The 22439-nt window shown below is 38.4% G+C and overlaps 1 protein-coding gene across 1 annotated transcript in view; it reads left to right on the forward strand.

Annotated features, from left to right (window-relative positions):
- Positions 1 to 1644: 1644 nt before the first annotated feature.
- Positions 1645 to 22439, forward strand: part of TLN2 (talin 2) — a 268344-nt gene continuing 247549 nt past the window's right edge. The window contains exons 1-5 of the mRNA XM_036734916.1: positions 1645 to 1816; positions 14894 to 14991; positions 16433 to 16562; positions 19676 to 19828; positions 21304 to 21446. Of these exons, the coding sequence (XP_036590811.1) occupies positions 1681 to 1816; positions 14894 to 14991; positions 16433 to 16562; positions 19676 to 19828; positions 21304 to 21446 (660 nt within the window). The 5' untranslated portion in view covers positions 1645 to 1680. The remainder of the gene's footprint in view (positions 1817 to 14893; positions 14992 to 16432; positions 16563 to 19675; positions 19829 to 21303; positions 21447 to 22439) is intronic.

Raw genomic sequence — 22439 nt, forward strand, 5'->3', positions numbered from 1 at the left:
GGTGAGATTCAGCTCAGGACTTCTTGATTCTTAGTTAAGCGCTTTATTCTGCTCTTATTCCTAGCATCCAGTAAGTGGCAGGTCTCAGATCTTTTGAGCCTTATTAGCGTGGTGATTCTATTTTGTTAATAAGGGGCAGGTGCAAACTGTTAATAGCCTTATGAAAAAATGCTGCAGATTACTAATAATTAGAGAAATGCAAATCAAAGAAGTTCTGAGTTACTACCTCCACGATCAAAAGTTAACAAAAAATGAAAATGACAAATGTTGGAGGAGCTGTGGGAAAATAGATACATTAATACGCTCTTAGTGGAGCTGTGAATTAGTCTAGCCATTGTGTAAAGCAATTTATAACTTGACCCAAAAAAGTTTCTGAACTGTGTGTATCTTTGACCCAGCGATGCCTCCACTAGGCCTATATACTCAAGAGATCAAAGACAGAGGAAAAAGATCTATGTACATAAAAGTATCTATAGTAGCTCTTTTTGTAGAACTAGAAATTAATAGGGTGTCCATTAACTGGAGAATGAATGAACAAATTATAGTATAGGAATGGAATGCTACTGGCCTCTAATAAATGATGCAAATGATGGTTTCAGAGAAACCTGGGAAAACTTGTATGAACTGATACAGGAAAGTAAACAGAACCATGACAGTAATTTGTACAATCAGAGTTTTGGAAATACCAGTAACTTTAAAAGACAGAAGAACGCTGATCAGCGAAGTGACCAACCGTGATTCCAAAGAACTTGTGATTAAACATGCTTACCCACCTCCTGAAAGAAGGGTGATGGATTTAGAGTACAGATTGAGATAAATAGGTACATACATACATACATACATACATACATACATACATGAGTGCATATGCATGCACACATACACAGATACATATATTTTTACATGCATATGCCAAGCTAAATAAATGTCCACATTGGCAAGGTTCAAATTTATTTAGCTTGATTATGTTTGCTTTTTATGAGAACTTTGTTTTTATTTTTCATTGAGGGTAGGAATGTGTAGGAAGGAGAAAAAACAGATTTTTGTGTATTGAAAAAAAAACATTAAAAAAATAAAAATTTTAAAAGAAAACCAGGAATAGTGACTGGACATGTGATTTTACTGGTATCCAGAACTGCAAAATAAGTGAGTCTGCTCTCGCCATGTAGGTTCAACTTAGCGTTTTACGTGAGTTATCTAGAGCAGAACCCTCAAGAGTTTAAAAGACTTATCCAGGGTCAGATTGATGGTTGGTTCCAGAGGCAAAATGTGAACTCAGGTTTTTTGAGCTCCAGGGAAGGAAATATGCATTTATTAAGTATGTACTATGTACCAGGCACTGTGATAATAAGCATTTTATAAATATATCATTTGATTTTCACAAAACCCGGGAGATAGCTGTTATTATTATCTACATTTTACAGTTGAGGAAACTGAGGCGGAGGTTAAGTGACTTGCCTAAGGTCACACAGCTAATAGTATCTGAGACTAGATTTGAACTGAGGTATTCCTGACTCCAGACCCAGTGCTCTGTGCGCTATGGTGCTACTAGCTGCCTCCTGGGTTCAACTACTGTGTCATGCTGCCTCTTGTAAGTTAGCAAATATTCTGAAAATCCTAACATGCATTTTTATATTTTTCAGCAGTTCTGAGGGGGAGCCTTCAAATCACCCAGAAAAAATGGTGGCCTTGTCATTAAAGATTTGTGTCCGCCACTGCAATGTAGTGAAGACGATGCAGTTTGAACCATCTACAGCAGTGTATGATGCATGTCGAGTCATTCGGGAGCGGGTACCTGAGGCACAAACTGGACAAGGTAAGTCATGAGATAATATCTAAATCTTCAAGGAGCATTACTGCTGATTCTGTTTCTAGATAATATTAAGTCACATTTTGATAATACTATAAGGTTTACAAAGTCCTTTTTTTCTGAATATTTTTGTGACACAGATATAGCAAGTATCATTCCCATTTTGATGACAAATTAAAGTTCAGATAAATTAATTGCCTATGGTCACGTTGCTAGTAGCTATTAGAATCAAGATTCAAACCCAAGTGTCCTTTCTCCACGTTCCGCTCTCAGATACCTGCTGGACAGTTCCACCTGGATATCCCTCTAAGCATTTCAAACTGGATGTGTCCAAAACCAACTCATCTTTTTCCAAGAAAAACATCTTCATTTCAGATTCCCTATTTTTATTGACATCCACCTTTCTCTGTCTCCCAGGCACGAAGTCTCAGCGCCATCGTTGACTCTTTCTCCCTTATCCTCCATTCAGTTATCAATCCCAGTCAATTTATCATCAGTGATATCTGTTAGAACATTCTTCCCCTTCTCCCTCTCACAACACCATCCTCTCTTACATGTAATATTGTGATAGACTCCAAATTGGCCCTCTCACCTGTATCCATTTCTATATTCTAATCCATTCATAATCATAATAATAGCTAACATTTACACGTTGCCCACTGTGTACCAGGTTCTATGATAGACACTTTACAAACATTATCTCATTTGATCCTCATAACAACCCTGGAAAGTAAGTGCAATCATTATCTCCATTTTACGGATGAGGAAACTGAGGCAGACAGTATCTAAGGGTCACACAACTAGTAGGTGGCTGTGGCTGAAACTGGACTCAGGGCTGGCTGTCTATCTAGTGAGCCTCTCAGCTGCTAGTTCATCACAAAGGCGCCAAAGTAATTTTCCTGATGTGTGGCTGACCATATCACCCTCTTAGGCCGAGCCCTCAGCGGTTAGGTTCCAATCTGCCTTTCCAAGCAGTTCACTCCATTTCCTTTTAACTACCTGTTGTTGTGAAAATGTGTCCGTAACTTTACAAAGCTGTAGATAGGAGTTGCTACTAATTATATTATTACCTACAATGCAAGGATGGTAATAGGGAAACAATTTGAAAGATCTAAAGTGCCTGGGCATGGTATTGGTGGTGGGTAGCTGTAGTCACCAATGCTGGGGGAACCTGAGGCTGGTGGATGGCTGGGAGTTCACAGCTGCAGAAGGGCTAAAACCAATCAGATATCCACACTAAGTGCCGATTAAGCAGGGTGAACCCACCCAGAAGAGAAAAAATGGTGCAAGTTAAAGATTCTGTGACAGTCATTGTTGGGATTAGCTTTGTGAGTGGCCACTGCATCCTAGCCTGGGTGAGACTGAAGACCCATTCTTTATAACACCACCACATACATGCTACCACCCCTCCCCCCCCAAAAAAGAAAAAAAGTCTTAAGATTCTATACAAATGTCGCCCAATTATTATTATAACCATTAATTAATTTTTATCGGTGTTTAATACCGTGGCATCGTATTTAACAGTTGTTACATGACAGCTTTTCACAGTCTGCTCAGTTTTGTTGCTATAAACGTAGTATACAGGAACTTAGCAGACATCATATCAAGATTCTGAAACTATGAAACTCACCGCTTCAAATTCCTTCCTAAAGGGATGCCAGTTGTCAAAAGACAGAACTGTGCAATGCTATTTTTCTTGGCTTCAAAGCCAAGAAATTTCTGTTATTACAGATTGTATTTAAGACCATACTTGTTTGAACTATTGCCAAATTCACTTCTTGGAAGTTTTTTATGTCATTGATTTTGACATAGTTTTTGGATTAGTACATTCATTATTTACATTAGTTAATTGGTCACTATTATCAATATTTACAGTAGATATTTATCTACTCTAAATTATGGGCTTGAATCTCCAGAGTAATTTTTGATCCTTTCCTGCCCCTCATCCTTTTGCACATACAATCAGTTGCCAGAGCGATATGATTTTAGTATTTGAATACTACAAGAGATCTGTGATCTCACTGATACGCTCCCTTCAATGGTGGAGATAATAAATAATTAATTACTTCATGTCAGGTCAAGTTCTGATCTATGTCCTCCCATCAGTCCTGCAAAGAGAATGTACTTAATGATTTTGAAGTCTTTCACTTCATCTTTCTTTCTTTCCTTCTTTTTTCTTTTCTCCCTTTCTCCCTTCCTCCCTTCCTTCCTTCCTGCCTTCCTTCCTTCTTTTCTTTCTTCCTTCGTCTCTCTCTCTCCCCTCTCTCTTGGTCTCTCTCTGTCTCTCTGTCTCTCTCTCTCTCTCTCTCTCTCTCTCTCTCCCCCTCCCTCCCTCTCTCTCCCTCTCCCTCCCTCCTTCTTTCCTTCCTTTCTTCTTTCCTTCCTTCCTTCCTCTCTCTCCCTCCCCTCTCTCTCGGTCTCTCTCTGTCTGTCTCTCTGTCTCTCTGTCTCTGTCTCTCTGTCTCTGTCACACTCTCTCTCTCTCTCTCCCTCTCCCTCCCTCCTTCCTTCCTTTCTTTTTCTTTCTTTCACAATCCAGGTTAAGTGACTTGTCCAGGGTCAACATAGCTAGTAAGTGTTGAGGCCAGATTTGAACTAAGGTCTTCCTGACTCTGAGGCCAGTGCCACTACACCACCTAGCTGCCCCTCTTTCTTTGTTCCTTCTTGTGCATACCGCTGAAGCACTGAGGTTGTCCGTCTGCAGCTCCCCTCTTCTCTTTTACTCTCCTCCTTTACTTCTTCCCACTTTCTTTTCTGATCATACATTTCCTGGATGATGCATTTTGTGCAAATTACTGCAATTTACAAAATAGAGATTCTGTTTCATATGTAATTGTTTTCTTCTGTTCAACATTGTGTATGTAAATGCTTGTTTTGCTGTGTGTTTAAGTTCAAGATAACTTAAATTATTGCACATAAGTCATTGTCAGTAATGTTTTACATCTCTTATACCCACCATTTATCTTTCCATTGCCCTTTTCATTACCTGAAATTTTGATTTTTTTCTGAGCTTGTTGTATATCATGATTTGTAACCATGTGGCATCCGTGGAGAATATTAGTGTTATTTAGATGGATTTTTGTATAAGGGAACAGCTTGTAGTCATTAAAATCACTATGAAGTTTCCTAACTGCTGTCTTTTCCACCCTCTTCCTCCTATTCAGTTCTGGGCCCAGCTCACTGCTTATTTTCAGGGTTTCACCAGGTTAGTTTTACTGATGAATTAACTCAGTGGACTTCCCATTCAACTGTACATCATCGTCTGGGTAGTAGCCGTTCTTCACTTGGTTGGACTGTCTTGATTGTGAAGTGGGTCTCTTGAATCACCATGAATTTTACTACAGAGTTCATGTAGTTCTTTGGGAGTTGAGACAAGCAGAAAGTACAGTATCCTTAGCAAACAAGAGCACCTGGAATTCCTTATTATCTATGGGTAATCCTTACTGTTGGACCCTATGCAAGACACCACCCTTAACCAAGGTAAATACCTTTGCTGAGCCTATCACTCCATTTTATGATTCTGATTGTCAAAGTATCCTTGGGTAAAGGTGCGTCTGTGGCTTTATGTGTTAGGGAATTTTAACAAAATAAACAACAGGATCTTAGAGTCTGAGTCCTTTTCATTCAGTTGTTTGACTGTGAAAATCTGTTGTGGAATTTTTTTTTTTTGGAGAAGATAGCCTCTTTTCTTCTACTTCCAGCAAGTATACCTTTCAGGCCTTTTTTCTTGTATCTTATACATGTTAGAAAGTAGGCAACATGAATTGGTATTAATTTCTTCTTGTACTTCTTTTGGGATAGGGGAAACTAATACTATTATTGCATTTTTCCCTAAACATTTATTATTTTAACCTCTTTGAGACATCATAAAAACCAACCCCTCTTTGCTTTGAAAATTGTGTCACCTACAGCATGACTCTCTTCCCCTTGTTCTTGGTCTGGTCCAGCCACTCTTTCCTTTTCATTTTAATTAAGTATCATTGTTAATACTTCATATGGCACATCAAAGACTGAGATATTCAAGTCTGAATGTAGTTGTTCTACCTAACAGAGATTATGAAAACAGATCCCAATGGAAACTCTGATGTGACTTTTTTGTGTATTGTTCTACTTTCATCTGTTAATGCTGATGATTATTCATACCTCACCCAAATTTTCTCAATATTAATTTACCATTCTGCTTTCATTTGCTGTTTTGTGAGACATGATTTTATGAGCTCATGATCTCCCACCATCTCTCTTTAAAACATTTTATCAGTGAATTTATTGCCCTTTGATTTTCATGTTTTTCCACTTTTAGGGAGATAAAACTTTTGCTTACACTGGTGGTTTCTGGACTCTTGTTTTGATTGCCTTATATCACTTAAACTTCTGTAGGAAATGGTTATAGTCCATGTCCTTGTCTTTTCTGCTGTTTGTTTCCCATTTTTCACTGTCGTTAGGTCTAGTTGGAGAGTTTATGATAGCATTCTCATCTTTATCCTTTTGAATGACTAATACGGTAAAATCTGACTGCATGCAGTATGCATTCTGTAAAATGACTCCCATATTGTTAAATGGTCATTTCCTATCAATATCCATCTAATTAGGTTTTTTTGGTACATAACATGCTTGTCACCTTCTCTTCTGGAAGAATCAATTTATTATATACAGGCATGAGATTCAATATTCTAAAAGCCTTTGGCCTCTTTAGTTTTTTTTATTCCTGAAACATGTTTTCCAGTGTATTTTCTACCCTCCATTTACGCTTACTTTTACATTTAATACAACAGATATGATAGAGATAGACAGATAAGACACTGCATTTGGAGGGATTTAGGAAATTTAATGAAGACTATAACCTCTTGACCTTTACCAAATTTTAGTACACAAACTGAAGAGATGAGAAAATAGGTATATGCATTGGTGTTCTTTTTAATTGCTTTTTGGGGAAGGTACTAATACTCTGTTTTTTTTTCTGACCATTTGATACCTTGTCCCTTTTTAGATATCTTAAAAACTGATCCCGTGCTTTCAAAATCATGTTACCCCCAGCATAGATCTCTTCCACCTGTCCCTAATCTGTTACAGCTGCCTCCTTTTCTTATCCTGAGGGCTATAAGGCAAGATGGCCAAGTATCCTGTGCAATGTTTCTTGTTATTTTAGGCCACATGATAAAACCAACTCTACTGACTCTTTTATTTCACTCACCAAGAAGAACTTATGGTGCCTCCTTCCATTTAGGTCACAAATTGTGAACCTTTTTTTGTATTCTGAATACCTTTGCCAGTTTGGTGAAACCTATGGGCCTCTTAGAATGATATCTTTAAATGCATACAGCAAAATAGATAAGTTTATGAAGAAAACCAGGTAAGCTGATATGTAGTTATCAAAATATTTTAAAAAGCAAATTCACTGACCCCCAAGTTAAGAACTCCTACAAATGTTCAAACTTTCTTATATTTTCTGGTTTTGTTTTATAGTGAGAATGTTGATACTAATATAGTTCATTTCCTCCTTTGTTAGCTCTGTTGATTTTTGTCCAAGGAGTATATTTACAGTACTAACATAAAATTAATATTTATAGCTAACCTAATACTTGTTTGGTTTTTAGCACCTTGTGCCCCCTTCCCACCACCATACCCGCATCATTTTAAAAGCAGACGGAGTCATCAAGGCCTCAGGACCATTTAATGTTTTCCTTTGCTTCATAGGTTCCCATGACCATGTATTTCATTACTTACTTCTCACCTATTGGTGATGAACTTCTCTGTTCCTAGCTAAGATGGTCTTTGGAGATCAGACACAGTCTATTAAAGGACCTATAATTCAGGCTCTTTAAGCATAATACAAGCTACCTTTCATTGCCTTGCTTCAAACATCCATCTTCACCTTCACCTCACAGTAATGCCTGAGAGTAGGACTTTGGGAGGCTCTGTTTCTATGATATCTTTTATTTCTGTGCTCTCTCATCACTTAGTCACCAACTAGTTATGGCATGTTTCACCTTTTATCTGGATCATTATTTTGACTTCCTAATCATTCTCTTTGTCTGCAGGATCTCTACTTTTCAATCCAGCCTTCACACACTTGCCAAATTAATCTTCCTAATGCATAATTCTGTCATCTCTCTGCCCACAAATCTTCACTGGATTGTTTTTTTTTTCTGTTATTTATTTATTTATTTATTTAATATTTTCAGTTTTCAGCATTGATTTTCACAAGAGTTTGAATTACAAATTTTCTCCCCATTTCTACCCTCCTCCCCACTCCAAGATGGCATATATTCTGATTGCCTCGTTCTCCAGTCATCCCTCCCTTCTGTCACTCCACTCCCCCCATCCCCTTTTCCCTTACTTTCTTGTAGGGCAAGATAGATTTCTATGCCCCATTTCCTGTATATCTTATTTCCTAGTTGCATGCAAAAACTTTTTTTTTTGAACATCTGCTTTTAAGACTTTGAGTTCCAAATTCTCTTCCCTCTTCTCTCCTCACCCACCCTCCCTAAGAAGGCAAGCAATTCAACATAGGCCACATGTGTATCATTATGTATAACCCTTCCACAATACTCATGTTGTGAAAGACTAACTATATTTTGCTCCTTCCCAACCCATCCCCCTTTATTGAATTTTCTCCCTTGACCCTGTCCGCTTTTGAAAGTGTTTGTTTTTGATTACCTCCACTCCCATCTGCCCTCCCTTCTGTCGTCGTCCCCCCTTTTTTATCTCCTTCCTCCTTCTTTCCTGTGGGGTAAGATACTCAATTTAGTGTGTATGTTATTCTCTCCTCAGGTCAAATCTGATGAGAGCAAGATTTACTCATTCCCCCTCACCTATCCCCTCTTCCCTTCCTACAGAACTTCTTTTTCTTGCCACCTTTAAGTGAGATAATTTACCCCATTCTATCTCTCCCTTTCTCCCTCTCTCAATATATTCCCCTTCAGCTACCCTAATACTGAGGTCTCATGTATTATACATATCATCTTTCCATGTAGGAATGTAAACAAAACAGTTCAACTTTAGTAAGTCCCTTATGATTTCTCTTTCTAGTTTACCTTTTCATGCTTCTCTTGATTCTTGTGTTTGAAAGTCAAATTTTCTATTCAGCTCTGGTCTTTTCACTGAGAAAGCTTGAAAGTCCTCTATTTTATTGAAAATCCATATTTTGCCTTAGAGCATGATACTCAGTTTTGCTGGGTACGTGATTCTTGGTTTTAATCCTAGCTCCATTGACCTCCGGAATATCGTATTCCAAGCCCTTCGATCTCTTAATGTAGAAGCTGCCAGATCTTGGGTTATTTTGATTGGGTTTCCACAATACTCAAATTGTTTCTTTCTGGCTGCTTGAAGTATTTTCTCCTTGATTCAGGAGGTCTGGAATTTGGCAACAATATTCCTAGGAGTTTTCTTTTTGGGATCTTTTTCAGGAGGTGATCTATGGATTCTTTCAATTTCTCTTTTACCCTCTGGCTCTAGAATATCAGGGCAGTTCTTCTTGATAATTTCTTGCAAGATGGTATCTAGGCTCGTTTTTTGATCATGGCTTTCAGGTAGTCCAATAATTTTTAAATTATCTGTCCTGGATCTGTTTTCTAGGTCAGTGGTTTTTCTAATGAGATATTTCACATTGTCTTCCATTTTTTCATTCCTTTGGTTCTGTTTTATAATATCTTGATTTCTCATAAAGTTACTATCTCCCGCTTGCTCCAGTCTAATTTTTAAGGTAGTATTTTCTTCAGTGGTCTTTTGGACCTCCTTTTCCATTTGGCTTACTCTGCCTTTCAAGGCATTCTTCTACTCATTGGCTTTTTGGAGCTCTTTTGCCATTTGAGTTAGTCCATTTTTTAAGGTGTTATTTTCTTCAGTATTTTTTTGGGTCTCCTTTAGCAAGTCATTGACTTGTTTTTCATGGTTTTCTCACATCACTCTCATTTCTCTTCCCAATTTTTCCTCTACTTCTCTAACTTGCTTTTCCAAATCCTTTTTGAGCTCTTCCATGGCCTGAGACCAGTTCATGTTTTTCTTGGAGGCATTTGTTGTAGTCTCTTTGACTTTGTTGACTTCTTCTGGCTGTGTGTTTTGGTTTTCTTTGTCACCAAGAAAGATTCCAAAGTCTGAGTCTGAATCTGAGTCCGTTTTCGCTGCCTGGCCATGTTCCCAGCCAGCTACTTGACCCTTGAGTCAGGGTCAAGGTCATCAGGGTTTGACTGCTTGTAGAGTTGAGTACTTTGTCCCAAGCTTGAGGGGCTGTGCTATTGTTTTCAGAGCTGTTTCTACACAGCAAGGTCTGCCACACCAGTGCTCTTGCTTCCCTGAGAACTGCCAACCTGGACCTGACTCAGATCTTAAGCAGGCTCTGCACTCCCGCACAGATCCTCCACTTAATTCCTCCTACCAGGTGGGCCTGGGGCCGGAAGAAACTGCAGCTCTAGTTCTGTAGCTGCACCACCTCCACTGTCCCTGGGGCAGTGGCCAAACCGCAGATTCCTTTCACTCTGTCCCTGCAGTTTTTTCCCACTAACGTTCTCTGTTGTCTTTTGTGTTTGTGGGTTGAGAAGTCTGGTAACTGCCACAGCTCACTGAGTTAGGGCGCTATGGCCTTTTCCGCCTGGCTCCGTGTCTAGTTGGTCTGGTCAAACTCATGCTGGGCTCTGCTCCGCTCCCAGCTCTGTGCGATAGACCTTACCCAGCTACCATCCAGGCTGTCCTGGGCTGGAGCCCTGCTTTGCTCTGCTATTTCGTGGGTTCTGCAGTTCTAGAATTTTTTTCAGAGCCATTTTTATAGGTTCTGGGGGAGACCTTTAGGCGAGTCCCTGCTTTTCAGCCGCCATCCCCTTCAGTGGATTGTTGTTAGCTCTAAGATACCATGCAATCTCTTTTGCTTGGCAAGAATAGTGTATAGTTTGTATAGTCTGGGTCATCCCTATCTTTTTGTTTTTCCTTTCACAGCCATCCCTTCTAGGTGAAGTATTCCCTGATTTCTTCCTGTCCTCTCCTCATTCTGTTCCTTGGCCCAGGCCATGTTTCTTGCCTAGCACCCCTTCCCTTCTGAATCTCTGTTGAAATTCTTCTCTTCTTTCTGAGGCTGCCTTGGTGCTATCTCATCATCAAGCCTTTCCCCCTTCCTCATTTCCTTCCTCAAATCCACACCATCCATATTAAAACCTTTTTCAGGCTTTATTAAAATATCTGATCTAAATCTCTCTTTTATTCTTATCATATTCATCCTTGATATTACTTGTTTTTATATGTGTTGTATCCCTTGCCCCATGCCCCATCCCTAAGGTAAGGGTGTAAACTTCTTGATGGTAGAGATTGTGGCATTCTTCATCTTTGTACACTCAATGCCATGCCTGTACTTTGATACCTCCATGATCTCAATGATATGAGCATTACCTCTCACAGGGCATAGCTTGGTTGAAAGCCTTTCTCTAGAGCTTCTAATTGAGCATGGTTTTTTACTTACGTTTACTCTCTTAGATTTAATATTTGTACCCATTTCCCCCAATAGCACACAAGCTCCTTCTGGACAGTGACTACTTCATATTTGTCTTTGTACCCTCAGCACCTAGCATAGAGCCTGGTATATAGAAGGTACTCAGTAAACACTTGTGGATTAATTCATGGAGTGTGTGTCCATCATTTCTCTCTTATTCCACATTTGACCATCTTCTTTTCTGTTCATTTATGTCTGTAATGCTTCTTACTTCTTCCTCTTAAATCATTAGTCATCTTTTATAGCTTATTTAAATCCACTATATGTGTCTCTATTCCCCACAATCTTGACTATTCTGAGATAATGATGTTCTATGGTCTGCAGTAACACTAAATTGCTTAGAATAAATTGGTCTACAAATTATGTGATTAATAAATTTTTTTAATTGAAATAAAGATACCGAAGTTCCAAAAAGAGATTATTCATGAATTGTAACATTTATTCAGAATTTTCTTGAGTGTATATATATAATTTTGCAAGTAAAACAATAATGACAACAATAATATTAATATTTAAAATATTTTTACATTTTAATAGCTGACAGTTATATTGTTATATTAATGTTTTCAACGCACTTTATAATATCATTTCATTTGATCCTCAAGACAACTCTGAATGACGAGTGCTGTGATTATGCCCACTTAACAAATGAGGAAACTGAGGCAAACAGAGGTTTAGCGACTTACCCATGATCACACAGCCAGCCAAATGACTTAAGACCATATTTGAATTCAGATCTTCCTGATTTCAGGTCTAGAACTCTATCCACCGTGCTATGTTGTTGTTCTGTCATTTCAGTCATATCTGATTCTTCATGGCCCCATTTGTGGTTTTCTTCGCAAAGATACAAGAGTGGTTCACCATTTCCTTCTCTAGCTCATTTTACAGATGAAGAAACTGAGGCAAACAGGGTGAAGTGACTCGTCCAAGGTCACATAGCTAGGAAGTTTCTGAGGTCTGATTCCTGACTTGGCACTCTATCCACCATGCCACCTAGCTGCACAGTAACTCTTTAAACGAAATAATAATATCTTTTAGAATAGGGGCCAGTCTGTAAGTCATAGTGAAAGTTGTTCTAAAGAATTATTGCTTACTTGGACATTATACACAGTGTATGACCCAAATTTTGATGTACACAAAAATCTCTCATTGCTTTTAATTTAAGAAGATCATTGTTATTTCTCTGGCTATCATTAAGTACAAAGATAATTCTTATTCGTTTAGCCCTTCTTGGGGTTTTGTGATATTTAAATGTTATTTAAAAATAAGTAGTGACATGTCAGCTTTTCATTACTAATTGAAACTAGTGAGCCCATGGATCAAAATGTAGATTAGGAGCCCTCTTTGCTTTTGTTTTTCTTTTTTTTCCTCCTCTTGTACTCTCATTACTTGTACTCTCATTACTTGTACTCCAAGCCTCACAGCTTGGAAATGAAAAGCCCCCAAGTTGGCAAGGAATTAGTCTTCAAGGCATGGAAAATGTGTCCTATAACCTTTGAAGACTATAAATCAAGTAACTGAGGTTCAGAGACTTTGGATCCAGGGACTGGATCTGTATGAAGAAGAATTTCTGTAAAAATACTTTTTTTAAAAAGAACAAAACACACACACACACACACACACACACACACACACACACACACACACATACACGTGAACTTTAACACTCTCTCTCTCTCTCTCTCTCTCTCTCTCTCTCTCTCCCCCTCCCCTTTTCTCTCTCTTCTTTCTCCTCTCTTCTCTCTTTCTCAAACAGCCTTCTCTTCTAGGAGTCTAATACCAACCTGACACCATATATTTTGTGAATCCTTCTTCCTTTCTATGGCTTCTGTCTTTTTTCTTTTTCTTTTCCTGTGGTCAGATGACTGTCTAGCTTTGATGGGAGCATTAAACATTCAAAGAACTAGCATTTACCAATTTCAGAGGTATTAGAGACTCTCAACCTCATTTGGGTCTCCTAGGCTCATTTCTAAAGGGGTACTACTGGTGGCCTCTTTGGAACCACAATCAGTTTCTTTCCCTTTACTTTTTGGTAAATTTAGGCTGTTTTGGAAAAAGTCTGGCTTATGGAATAAATTGAGAAAAGGATTTTGTAGGTTCCTTTAAGTTATCATTCTCTGTGGGGACACCAATATACATGTAACAGTGCTGAGGAGGTAGGACAATGGGTAGATGATTGAAGATCTAATCCTAACCTCTCTACCTGCGTTTTCTTGTTATTTTCTGTTATTTATGCTTGCTGGATTAGTCTTGCTTCAAACAACATATACTTCCTTAACTTTAACAAGTATACTTCCTTAGTATTTTTGCTGGCCCCTTATCTTTCCTGTATGGTTATAACCCACCTTACCCTTATGGGGTTAGAACCAGGGATGGGGAACATGTGGCCGTCTAGGTCCTTGGGTGTGGCCTTTTGACTGAGTCCAAGGTTTACAGAACAGATCCTTTTATTAAGGGGATTTGGTCTGTGAAGTTTGGATTCAGTCAGAAGGCAGCACTTGAGGACCTAGAGGGCCATATGTGGCCTTGAGGCCACAGATTCCCCACCCCTGGTTAGACATTTCATTCAGTTCATTGGGCGATTCATTGCCTACTATGTGTAAAGTATTGTATTGGACTCCAGTGGAGATACAAAGTTTAGATAAGACCTAGTTATTACCTTGGTTGAGTTTGGAGTCTATTGTTGATAAAAATTATACTTAACTGTGATAGATAATATTGCATAAGTACATTAGAGAGATTAAAAACATTGAAGGTACTTACCGACCAGGAGGATCCACAAAAGCTTCAAGAATTGGAAAGGGGAGGGAGGGATAATTGGTATTTGAATTGGGTTCTAAAGGATGGGGAAAGAGGATAAAATCCATCTTTGCCGTAGGGGAATGTAAGCAAAAGAAGGGAAGGGGATGGTCTGATAGTATAGTACGTGTTCTGTGACTAGGGATATGTTCATTTTGTCTGGATCATGTGAAGGGGTGTAACTTCAGACAGAACCAGAAATGTATGGTGACATTAGGCTGTTGAGGGCTTTGAATGCCAAGCGAAAGATTTTAAACTTTGCTCAACCAACAGTGTGGAGTCACTGAAGATACTTAGGGGAGTGATCCGACCAAATTAATGCAAAAGAAAGGTTAGCCTTGAAGTAGTTTGCAAGCCTGATTGGAGAGGCAAAGAACTGAGGCAGAAGGACCTTTCAAGAGGCTTTTACAGTAGTCTGGGTCAGTGGTCATAAGGACCCGTCCTGATAGGGATGAGGGCCAACTTCAACTGGTGAGCTTGGATTGTTTTGTCTCTGAGGTTTCCCCCAATGTTAAACATAACTTTTCAGCCCAGTGACTTAATGAAACCTAATCTTATTTGGGTTTATTACTTCAACAGCTCAGCTCTTATCCCTCCTGATCTGCTTTAGCATTGAATACAGCTTGTGTTGTCATCAAAAGACCCTGCCCACAGTTGCCAAAAGCAAATATTTCTCTCCGTTAAGAAGGATGCCAGTACATTTGCCAAGTCAACAGACAATGCACAGAAGCCAGTGCATACATTATTGGATCTACCAAGGTCTCAAAGTTTCTGTGTTGCTGATTTTCTTTCTATGTTTCAATTCTCAGCTTCTGACTATGGTTTGTTCCTATCGGATGAAGATCCCAGGAAAGGCATTTGGCTGGAAGCAGGCAGAACGCTGGACTACTACATGCTGCGGAATGGGGTATGTTTCTCCCCACTCTTGTTTTCCTGTGGGCCTTTATTTTGGGGCCTTCTGATGAAAGCTAATATTACTGTACTTGGAGGAAAAGAAGAAAAACATGATTTGTTTTGATCCAAGGGCAACACTTATTGTCAAACACTCCTAATTTTCTTTGAAGGGGGAGGCTCTGAGGGTGTTAGAAAATGTCAACAGTCCAAATTCTCAAAACTCCATGGGGGCATAAGAGTAGCCCTGGGTGTGTGTGTGTTTCAAATATTTTCCACACCCCAGTGGTACAGTCCTGTTTTCCTGCTTAGTTCTGTAGCCAGGAGTTTTGATGAGGCATCTCCTGGTGGATATTATGGGGATATTCCTATAATTATTAAAGGGACAAAGAGTACAGAGTGAGGGTTGGAGAACAGAAGGGAAATGAAAAATGAATTTGAAAGTTAAATTGAATTTCTCTGATTATTTTGGAGGAGTGGGACTCAAGTATCTTTTGCATCTGAATACGTAATCTTCTGTAAAGCAAAAAAGCAATTTTAATGCAAAAAGAAAGGTTAGGGAAGGGAGAGAGACTGTGAAAAGGGGTTAAACATTCCTTTCAGTTTAATCAACCCTAAGAGAATAGCTCTCTGATGCATGAAGGCCAACAACTGGAGTGGACAAATTAGATTGGTTAATATTCAGTGAAAACTCCACTGTAAGCATTGCTCCAATGTTGTCAAAGAAAGATCTTTTGTCCTCCGCCATTGCATTTTGGGGAGTCATAACAAAGATGAGGTCATTTGTTTATACAAATACAAATATGGCTCCCAGACCTAATATCTCTTGCTTGGTCTTCATATTGAATGTTAGGACAGAGGGTCTCTGTATCAAGTCTTTTTGGAAAATTCTTAGATTGTAATTTCTTTACTCTGAAGAGTCTCCCCCCAAAATAAAATGAGCTAATCCTAGTTGGATAGAACATAAGCCATAAATCCCACAAAATCTTGAGTAGTTGTAAGCTACAATTATGTGGATACAATTTCAATATTAAATCGGTATTTTTTTTCTTTAATTAAAGCAATTACTAAGCACTAATGAATTTATTTTAAATTAGAAATTGTAGTCCATTTAGTGTTTGTGGAACAAAAGGGCTTTCACTGAGGAAAAGCTGTCTATGAAAGTTATTCATTTCATCCAGGCCTCTACTTCCATGGCTTTTAATCTGGATTCTGTGAATTTTTTGAAATACATTTTGATAATTATATTTCACTGTAGTTGATTTCCTTTGTCATCTTCTGCATTTTATTTTATGCATTCAAAAATGTTCTGAGAAGGCAGTCCATAAGCTTCACCAGACTGCTAAAGGGAGTTTATGACACACAAGAAAGGTTCATAGGAACCCCTGCCCTACTCATAATCTGCATTTCCATCAAGGGAAAGCCAGTGTAAGATGTTTCTGTGGTTTGTGCTCTAGGATATTTTGGAATATAAAAAGAAACAAAGACCTCAGAAAATACGAATGCTGGATGGATCGGTGAAGACAGTGATGGTGGATGATTCCAAAACTGTCGGGGAGTTACTGGTCACGATTTGTAGCAGGATAGGTGAGATTTCAGATGCTTGACTCTCACTTTATTGGATGTCTCTTTTTCCCTCTACCCTTCCCAGTGCTTCAGATTGCTGCTAGGATCCAGTTCCCACCCCCACCCCATGTACATGCTTCCTGAATCTATTCAAATTGATATTTCCCTTAAAATTGAAAGCCATTTGCCCAATCTTAAGTAATTCACTTAAGGAGATTCAAGAGAGTATGTCTGCCCTTCAGAAAATGAAAGAGAGAAATGTCAGAGGTGACATTTGAACCCATACCTTTTTAATGATAATGCCAGCTTTTTATCCACTATTTCTTCCATGCAACCTTAAATCACTGTCTACATACCTATGGTGGTGGTGGTGGTGGTGGTGGTGGTGGTGGTGGTGGTGGTGCTTAGGGTCATAAAAGATGTGTTAGAATACAGTGAGAAGAGGAGGGGATTGAATTCTCCCTCTGCTTCTAAGTATATATTTAACCTCTCTCAAATCACTTTATCTCATGGGGGAAAGAGGGCTCTAATTTATTCACCTTTAGAAGGTGATTGGAATAAATTAATTTCCTTCCAGCTCTAAAATTCTGTGACCCTAAGATTATTTATTCTGATTGTCCACCCACTACAAGAACCCTTTTTAGATTCCTGGTACATGGAGGCATAACCTTTTTTCTTTTTTTTTCTTTTTTCTTTCTTTTTGTTTCCTTTTTCTTTTCCTTTTCTTTTTTTTCTTTTCCTTTCCTTTTCTATTTTTTCTTTCTTTTTTCTTTCCTTTTGCCTTTCTTTTCTTCTCTTTCCTTTCTTTTTTTCTTTTTTAACTAAATTTTTCTTTCTTCTTTTCTTTTAAGTTTTATTGATGTGTTTTGTTTTTGCAAATATTTACATAATACTCCACTTTGTGACAGATTGCTTATAACAAAGTAAAAGAGTTAAACAAAACTAATAATACAACCTCATCTTAAAGTACGTGCAACGTTTCACATCTGTGACACCCCTATCTCTAGTAAAAAAAAAAATTATTCCCTCCCCTAATCCCACATTCTATTTAAAAGAAAAATCAAATTTCTTGTAACAAATCTGCATCATCTAGCAAAACAAATTCCCTCAATAAATGTGTGTTTGTATACACAAGTATACAGCCCATGCATGGTTTGGGTCGATTTCCAGTTGGGGAACCTGCAGCCTTAAGGCCACATGTAGCCTTCTAGGTCCTCAGGTGCAGCCTTTTGACTGAGTCCAGGTTTTACAAAACAAATCCTTTTATTAAGGGGATTTGTTCTGTGAAGTTTGGATTCAGTCAAAGGGCAGCACTTGAGGACCTAGAGGGCCACACGTGACCTTGAGGCCAAAGGTTCCCCACCCTGGCCTATTCCTTCCATTAAACAACCCATCTCCTTTAGCCTTTTTTCCATCTCTGTTCCAGAATTTCAACATGGGAGCCCTATTTTGTTTTAGTGTTTGGATAGTTGTATTTCACTATGATTGTTTTCTTCTATATGTTTTTTGTGTAAAAAAAACCAACATTCTGAGAAGGGGTCCTTGCCACGCACAAAAAACAATTAAGAACTGCTGCTAAATACTCCTATGTTATTCAGTATCTCCATTCCTAAGCCATGGAATTTTAGACCTAGAAGTATTCATAAACATACTCTAGTCCAGTTTCCTCAATTTCCAGATGAGGAAACTGAGATCACTGAGGTTGTGACTTGCTCAAAGTAATGTAACTAGTAAAGTATGAGACTAGACCCAGATCTTCTGATTCTGTACCATTGTCTTGGGATTTTTAGGGTGCTACACTAGTTCAGCAACATTATTTTTAAAAGGAGGTACTTGTTCAAATATTTTAAGGTACTTGTGCAAATATTTTAAGACCATGGCAAGGTACAGTATAACAGTGATGACTTCCTATGGTGTGGACTCCAAGTTTTCAGTGTGTCCTCAATGAAATCTGCTTTTCTGGCAGTAACATTAATCTTCTGTTCCTGCTTTCTTAGTATGAGCTTTTTATTACTGCATCTTTAAAAGACCTAAATGCAGGTGTTTAGATGAAAGGGACCTCAAATGTCACCTAGTCAAGCCTTGCATTGTACATGTGAGGAAACTGAGGATAGCTGTTTCCTAAGGTCAAGTAACAGAGCTACAATTTCTACCTTATGTTCTCTGACTTCAGATGGGTCATTCATTGCACTTGTCTCACCCTAGTTCCATTCATGATTATGGTTGTTGTAATTATGCAAATCAGTTATTAAAATAATCATATATATTGTTAATAATTATGTAAATGTGTGATTATGTAAATATGTTAAATATCTTAAACTGGACAGAGAACACTTTGGTCTTGGAGGTGTTTTGATGGAACTCACACATGCTGGACCAGGATATTGGAGGGTGGGATATCAAAATAAAGCAGTTTAGGGAACTTTTGGAGGAGAATAAGAGGGCAGAATTCATATCATGAACCTTTACCATCGACTATATGTTCTGGTTAGACACAAGATTGCCATGGGATTAATTTCAGGCACATGGAAGGGTTTGGGGAAGGATAGGTACAGACTTTATGGGAGGCATAATATGGAGAAAGGCCACCAGGTATGAAGCAGCTATAGATATATGAGTTTCAGAAGTTGTGCATCAGATGTTGTATGAAAAGTGGATCATCGTGGTATGCCCTTTAGAGTATGGAGACTGGAGAAGCCATGTGTTAGAAAGTTTGAGTGATATCTGCTGCAGAAGATTTGAGGGAAGATGTTACTATGTATGTGTTATCGGGAAATGGTGTGAAAAGGGATGATAGCATTATACAGACAGGTCCAAGTCAAGCTATCACAAGACATAGTAGAAAGAACACAGTGTCATGTTAGGATTAGGAACTCGTGTGTGTGTGTGTGTGTGTGTGTGTGTGTGTGTGTGTGTGTGTGTGTGTGTTTCTAGAACAGGAATTGGGCTGAAGTGTCAAGTGGATGGTACTCTCGATTTTCAGTGTGGGTCAGTTTTGATTTCCAAGTAACTCTTCCATCAGCCTTGTTTAACCTTGACACTTCACCTAGAATTCCCCTGTTGGAGCAACAGGATTACATAAAATACAGTCTCAAAAATGCTATTCTAATTCATATTTGGGTTTTTTGTTTCAGGCATAACCAATTATGAAGAATATTCGTTAATTCAAGAAATAATTGAAGAGAAGAAAGAGGAAGGAACGGGTACACTCAAAAAAGACAGAACACTACTGCGAGATGAAAGAAAAATGGAGAAGCTAAAGGCCAAACTTCATACTGATGACGATTGTAAGTGTAGGGAAGAAAACAGAAGCATGGGAAGGGTGAAGGGCTGACTTAGCACAGTGTCGCAAAGGATGGCATTGTATTTCTATCCTTTATGTAATTCAGGACTCCTTTGCCCAGGGCATATTCTCACATTTCTCTGTTTGTTCTTAGATGCCTTCTCTTTGTGCCCTCTAGATTATAGGCTAAAGGAGTAGTAACTTGAGTAGCCCTGTCCAGCCTCATCTCTCATGGCTTCCCAGATGAACCGCTTCAGCCAGAATTATCTTCTTACTGATCCTAGTGGCCAAGTGAATAGACTATTGCATTTGGAGTCAGAATTTTCTGAGTTTGAATTCTGCCTCAAACTTTTACTAGCTGTATAACCCTGGACAAGTCACTCAACATTCCTAGACCTTAGTTACCTCACCTATAAAATACGGAAAATAAAAGCACCTACTTCATAGGGTCTTTGTGAGGGTCAAATGAGAGTAAATGTATATGTATATGTATATGTATATGTATATGTATATGTATACGTATATGGAGCTTTGTAAACTTTATGTAAATGCTAGATATCATTACTACCACCACCAGCAGCATCCCCATTCCCAATTTATGCTCATACTATTTCCCCATCTGAAATGGCACTCCCCAGTCTTAATCAGGAGAGACAATATGGCATCATGGATGGGGCACTGGACTTGGATTCAGGGCATTATATGCAGTGCTCTATACCTATGGACTCTGCTCCTGTCTCCACCTGCATTCTTCTCCCCAAGACACATACAGCTGCAAAAAAAAAGGAAGAAGGGGATGTTTTTTCATATTTTAGGATCAAACTTGTTTCATTTTGTTTTAATATCACCACATTAATTTTTGGCTGTTTTTTAGTTGTTACCATTTATTTACACTGTTGTAGCCATTACGTGTGTTATTTTCCTGACTCTCCAACTATTAGTATTATTATCATATTGCTTTGGTTAACTTCAGGAATGTTAGAAAATCAGAAGTTAAAGTATTTGTTGGACTAAAATCCCTTCCTTGATTCTTTTTTTTTTTCACATGTCCTATGAAAGATGTAAAAACACTTTGAAAATTTTCAGCTAGTGATTACTTTTTTTTAATCTTTATTTCAAGAGATAGCCGAGTAGATGGAGATTATGTAGAACACCTCAAACATTTTAGCTCGGTTTTAAGCTCTAATAGTTGAAGCATTCAAAAATGACAGTGTTGTAAAAGCAAAAGATATTAGTAAAAGCTTGAAAAAAAAATAAAGCATTTAAACAAGTCCTCATAGGGTTTTAAATACATAGGAAATGGCATCTCTAATAAAATATCCAATTTTAAGCCTGATCTAAATGTTCTTACCTTTGTTTTTCTAACTGTTATAGTTGAACATCAAGAATAACAGTCTGTATCAAATGGTCTTTTTATCAAATTCTTTTAATTAAGAGATATAAACACCTTTTACTAATACAAGTCTCATTGCATTCCAGTAAATTGGCTAGATCACAGTCGAACGTTTCGAGAACAAGGAGTGGATGAAAATGAAACATTACTGCTTAGACGAAAATTCTTTTATTCAGACCAGAATGTAGATTCAAGAGATCCCGTGCAGCTGAATTTGCTTTACGTTCAGGTATGGTAAGTCTGCAAATTCAGGTTAAGCAACCACTGGGCAGCTGTGGCAGTGGTGGCACAAGGGATGGGAGATTGGGTTAAGTAATTAAAAGCCTTCCTCCAGGACCCCTTGTGCATGAGAAAGCATTACTTCCACCCACTGGATATTTTTTTTTGGTCTATGTAATTATGGGGAGCCATCTAATGGAAAACGGGGCAGTTCTGCTCCACTTGAAATTCTTTCCTAGACGAAACATTGATCTGGAAGGGACCTGGGCTAAATGTTGACCCGTAAGGAACACTAGACATTAATTCTAGGAATGTAAAACATGTACAAGCCAATTGAGGTACTTGTTAAAGTAACCATGCTTAGAGAGACAATTACCCAAAATGCACAATCGAAGTTAGCCCTAGATTCCTTAGCTAGTGAAGAGGAAACAACAAATTAAGGATGGGAGAATTGGAGATCAATGAATGGAAAATGAGGAAAAGGGAGGGGGAAAGATAAGTTAGTAAGTTCTAGGGCTTTTATTCAGTTCACATGCCATTTCCTATGAACATTAATGCTATCAATTTATAAGTGCATTTCATTTATGGAAAATGTCATGTTGATCTCTAGGGTGGGCTGTAGTTTTATTCTCTGAGCTCCACTTTAAATGATGGTGGAATATCTTTCCCCTCCAGGATCATACTGATTTTGCAGTCACTGCCTCACTTTTTCCTGACTTTTTCCCTTGTGATTTTGGAGGGAACCTAAGTAAATGAGGGAATAAGGTGGTACAATGGAAAAAGTCTTGTGCTTTCAAAGAACATAGGTTTGACTCTCACCTTTATCCATTACTACTTGTGTAACTTTGAACAAGTCAATCCGTCTTCCTGGGCTTCAGTTTTCTGTGAGATGACGGCATTGGGTTGGCTGACTATTGTTGTCGTCTCCTGCTCTAAATTATATGAGTCAAAGATAGCTGAACATCTTCATTTGTAAGACCCACATTTCTCAACCTGATCATTT

The sequence above is a fragment of the Trichosurus vulpecula genome, chromosome 8 (assembly GCF_011100635.1).
Source record: "Trichosurus vulpecula isolate mTriVul1 chromosome 8, mTriVul1.pri, whole genome shotgun sequence".
NCBI lineage: Eukaryota > Metazoa > Chordata > Mammalia > Diprotodontia > Phalangeridae > Trichosurus > Trichosurus vulpecula.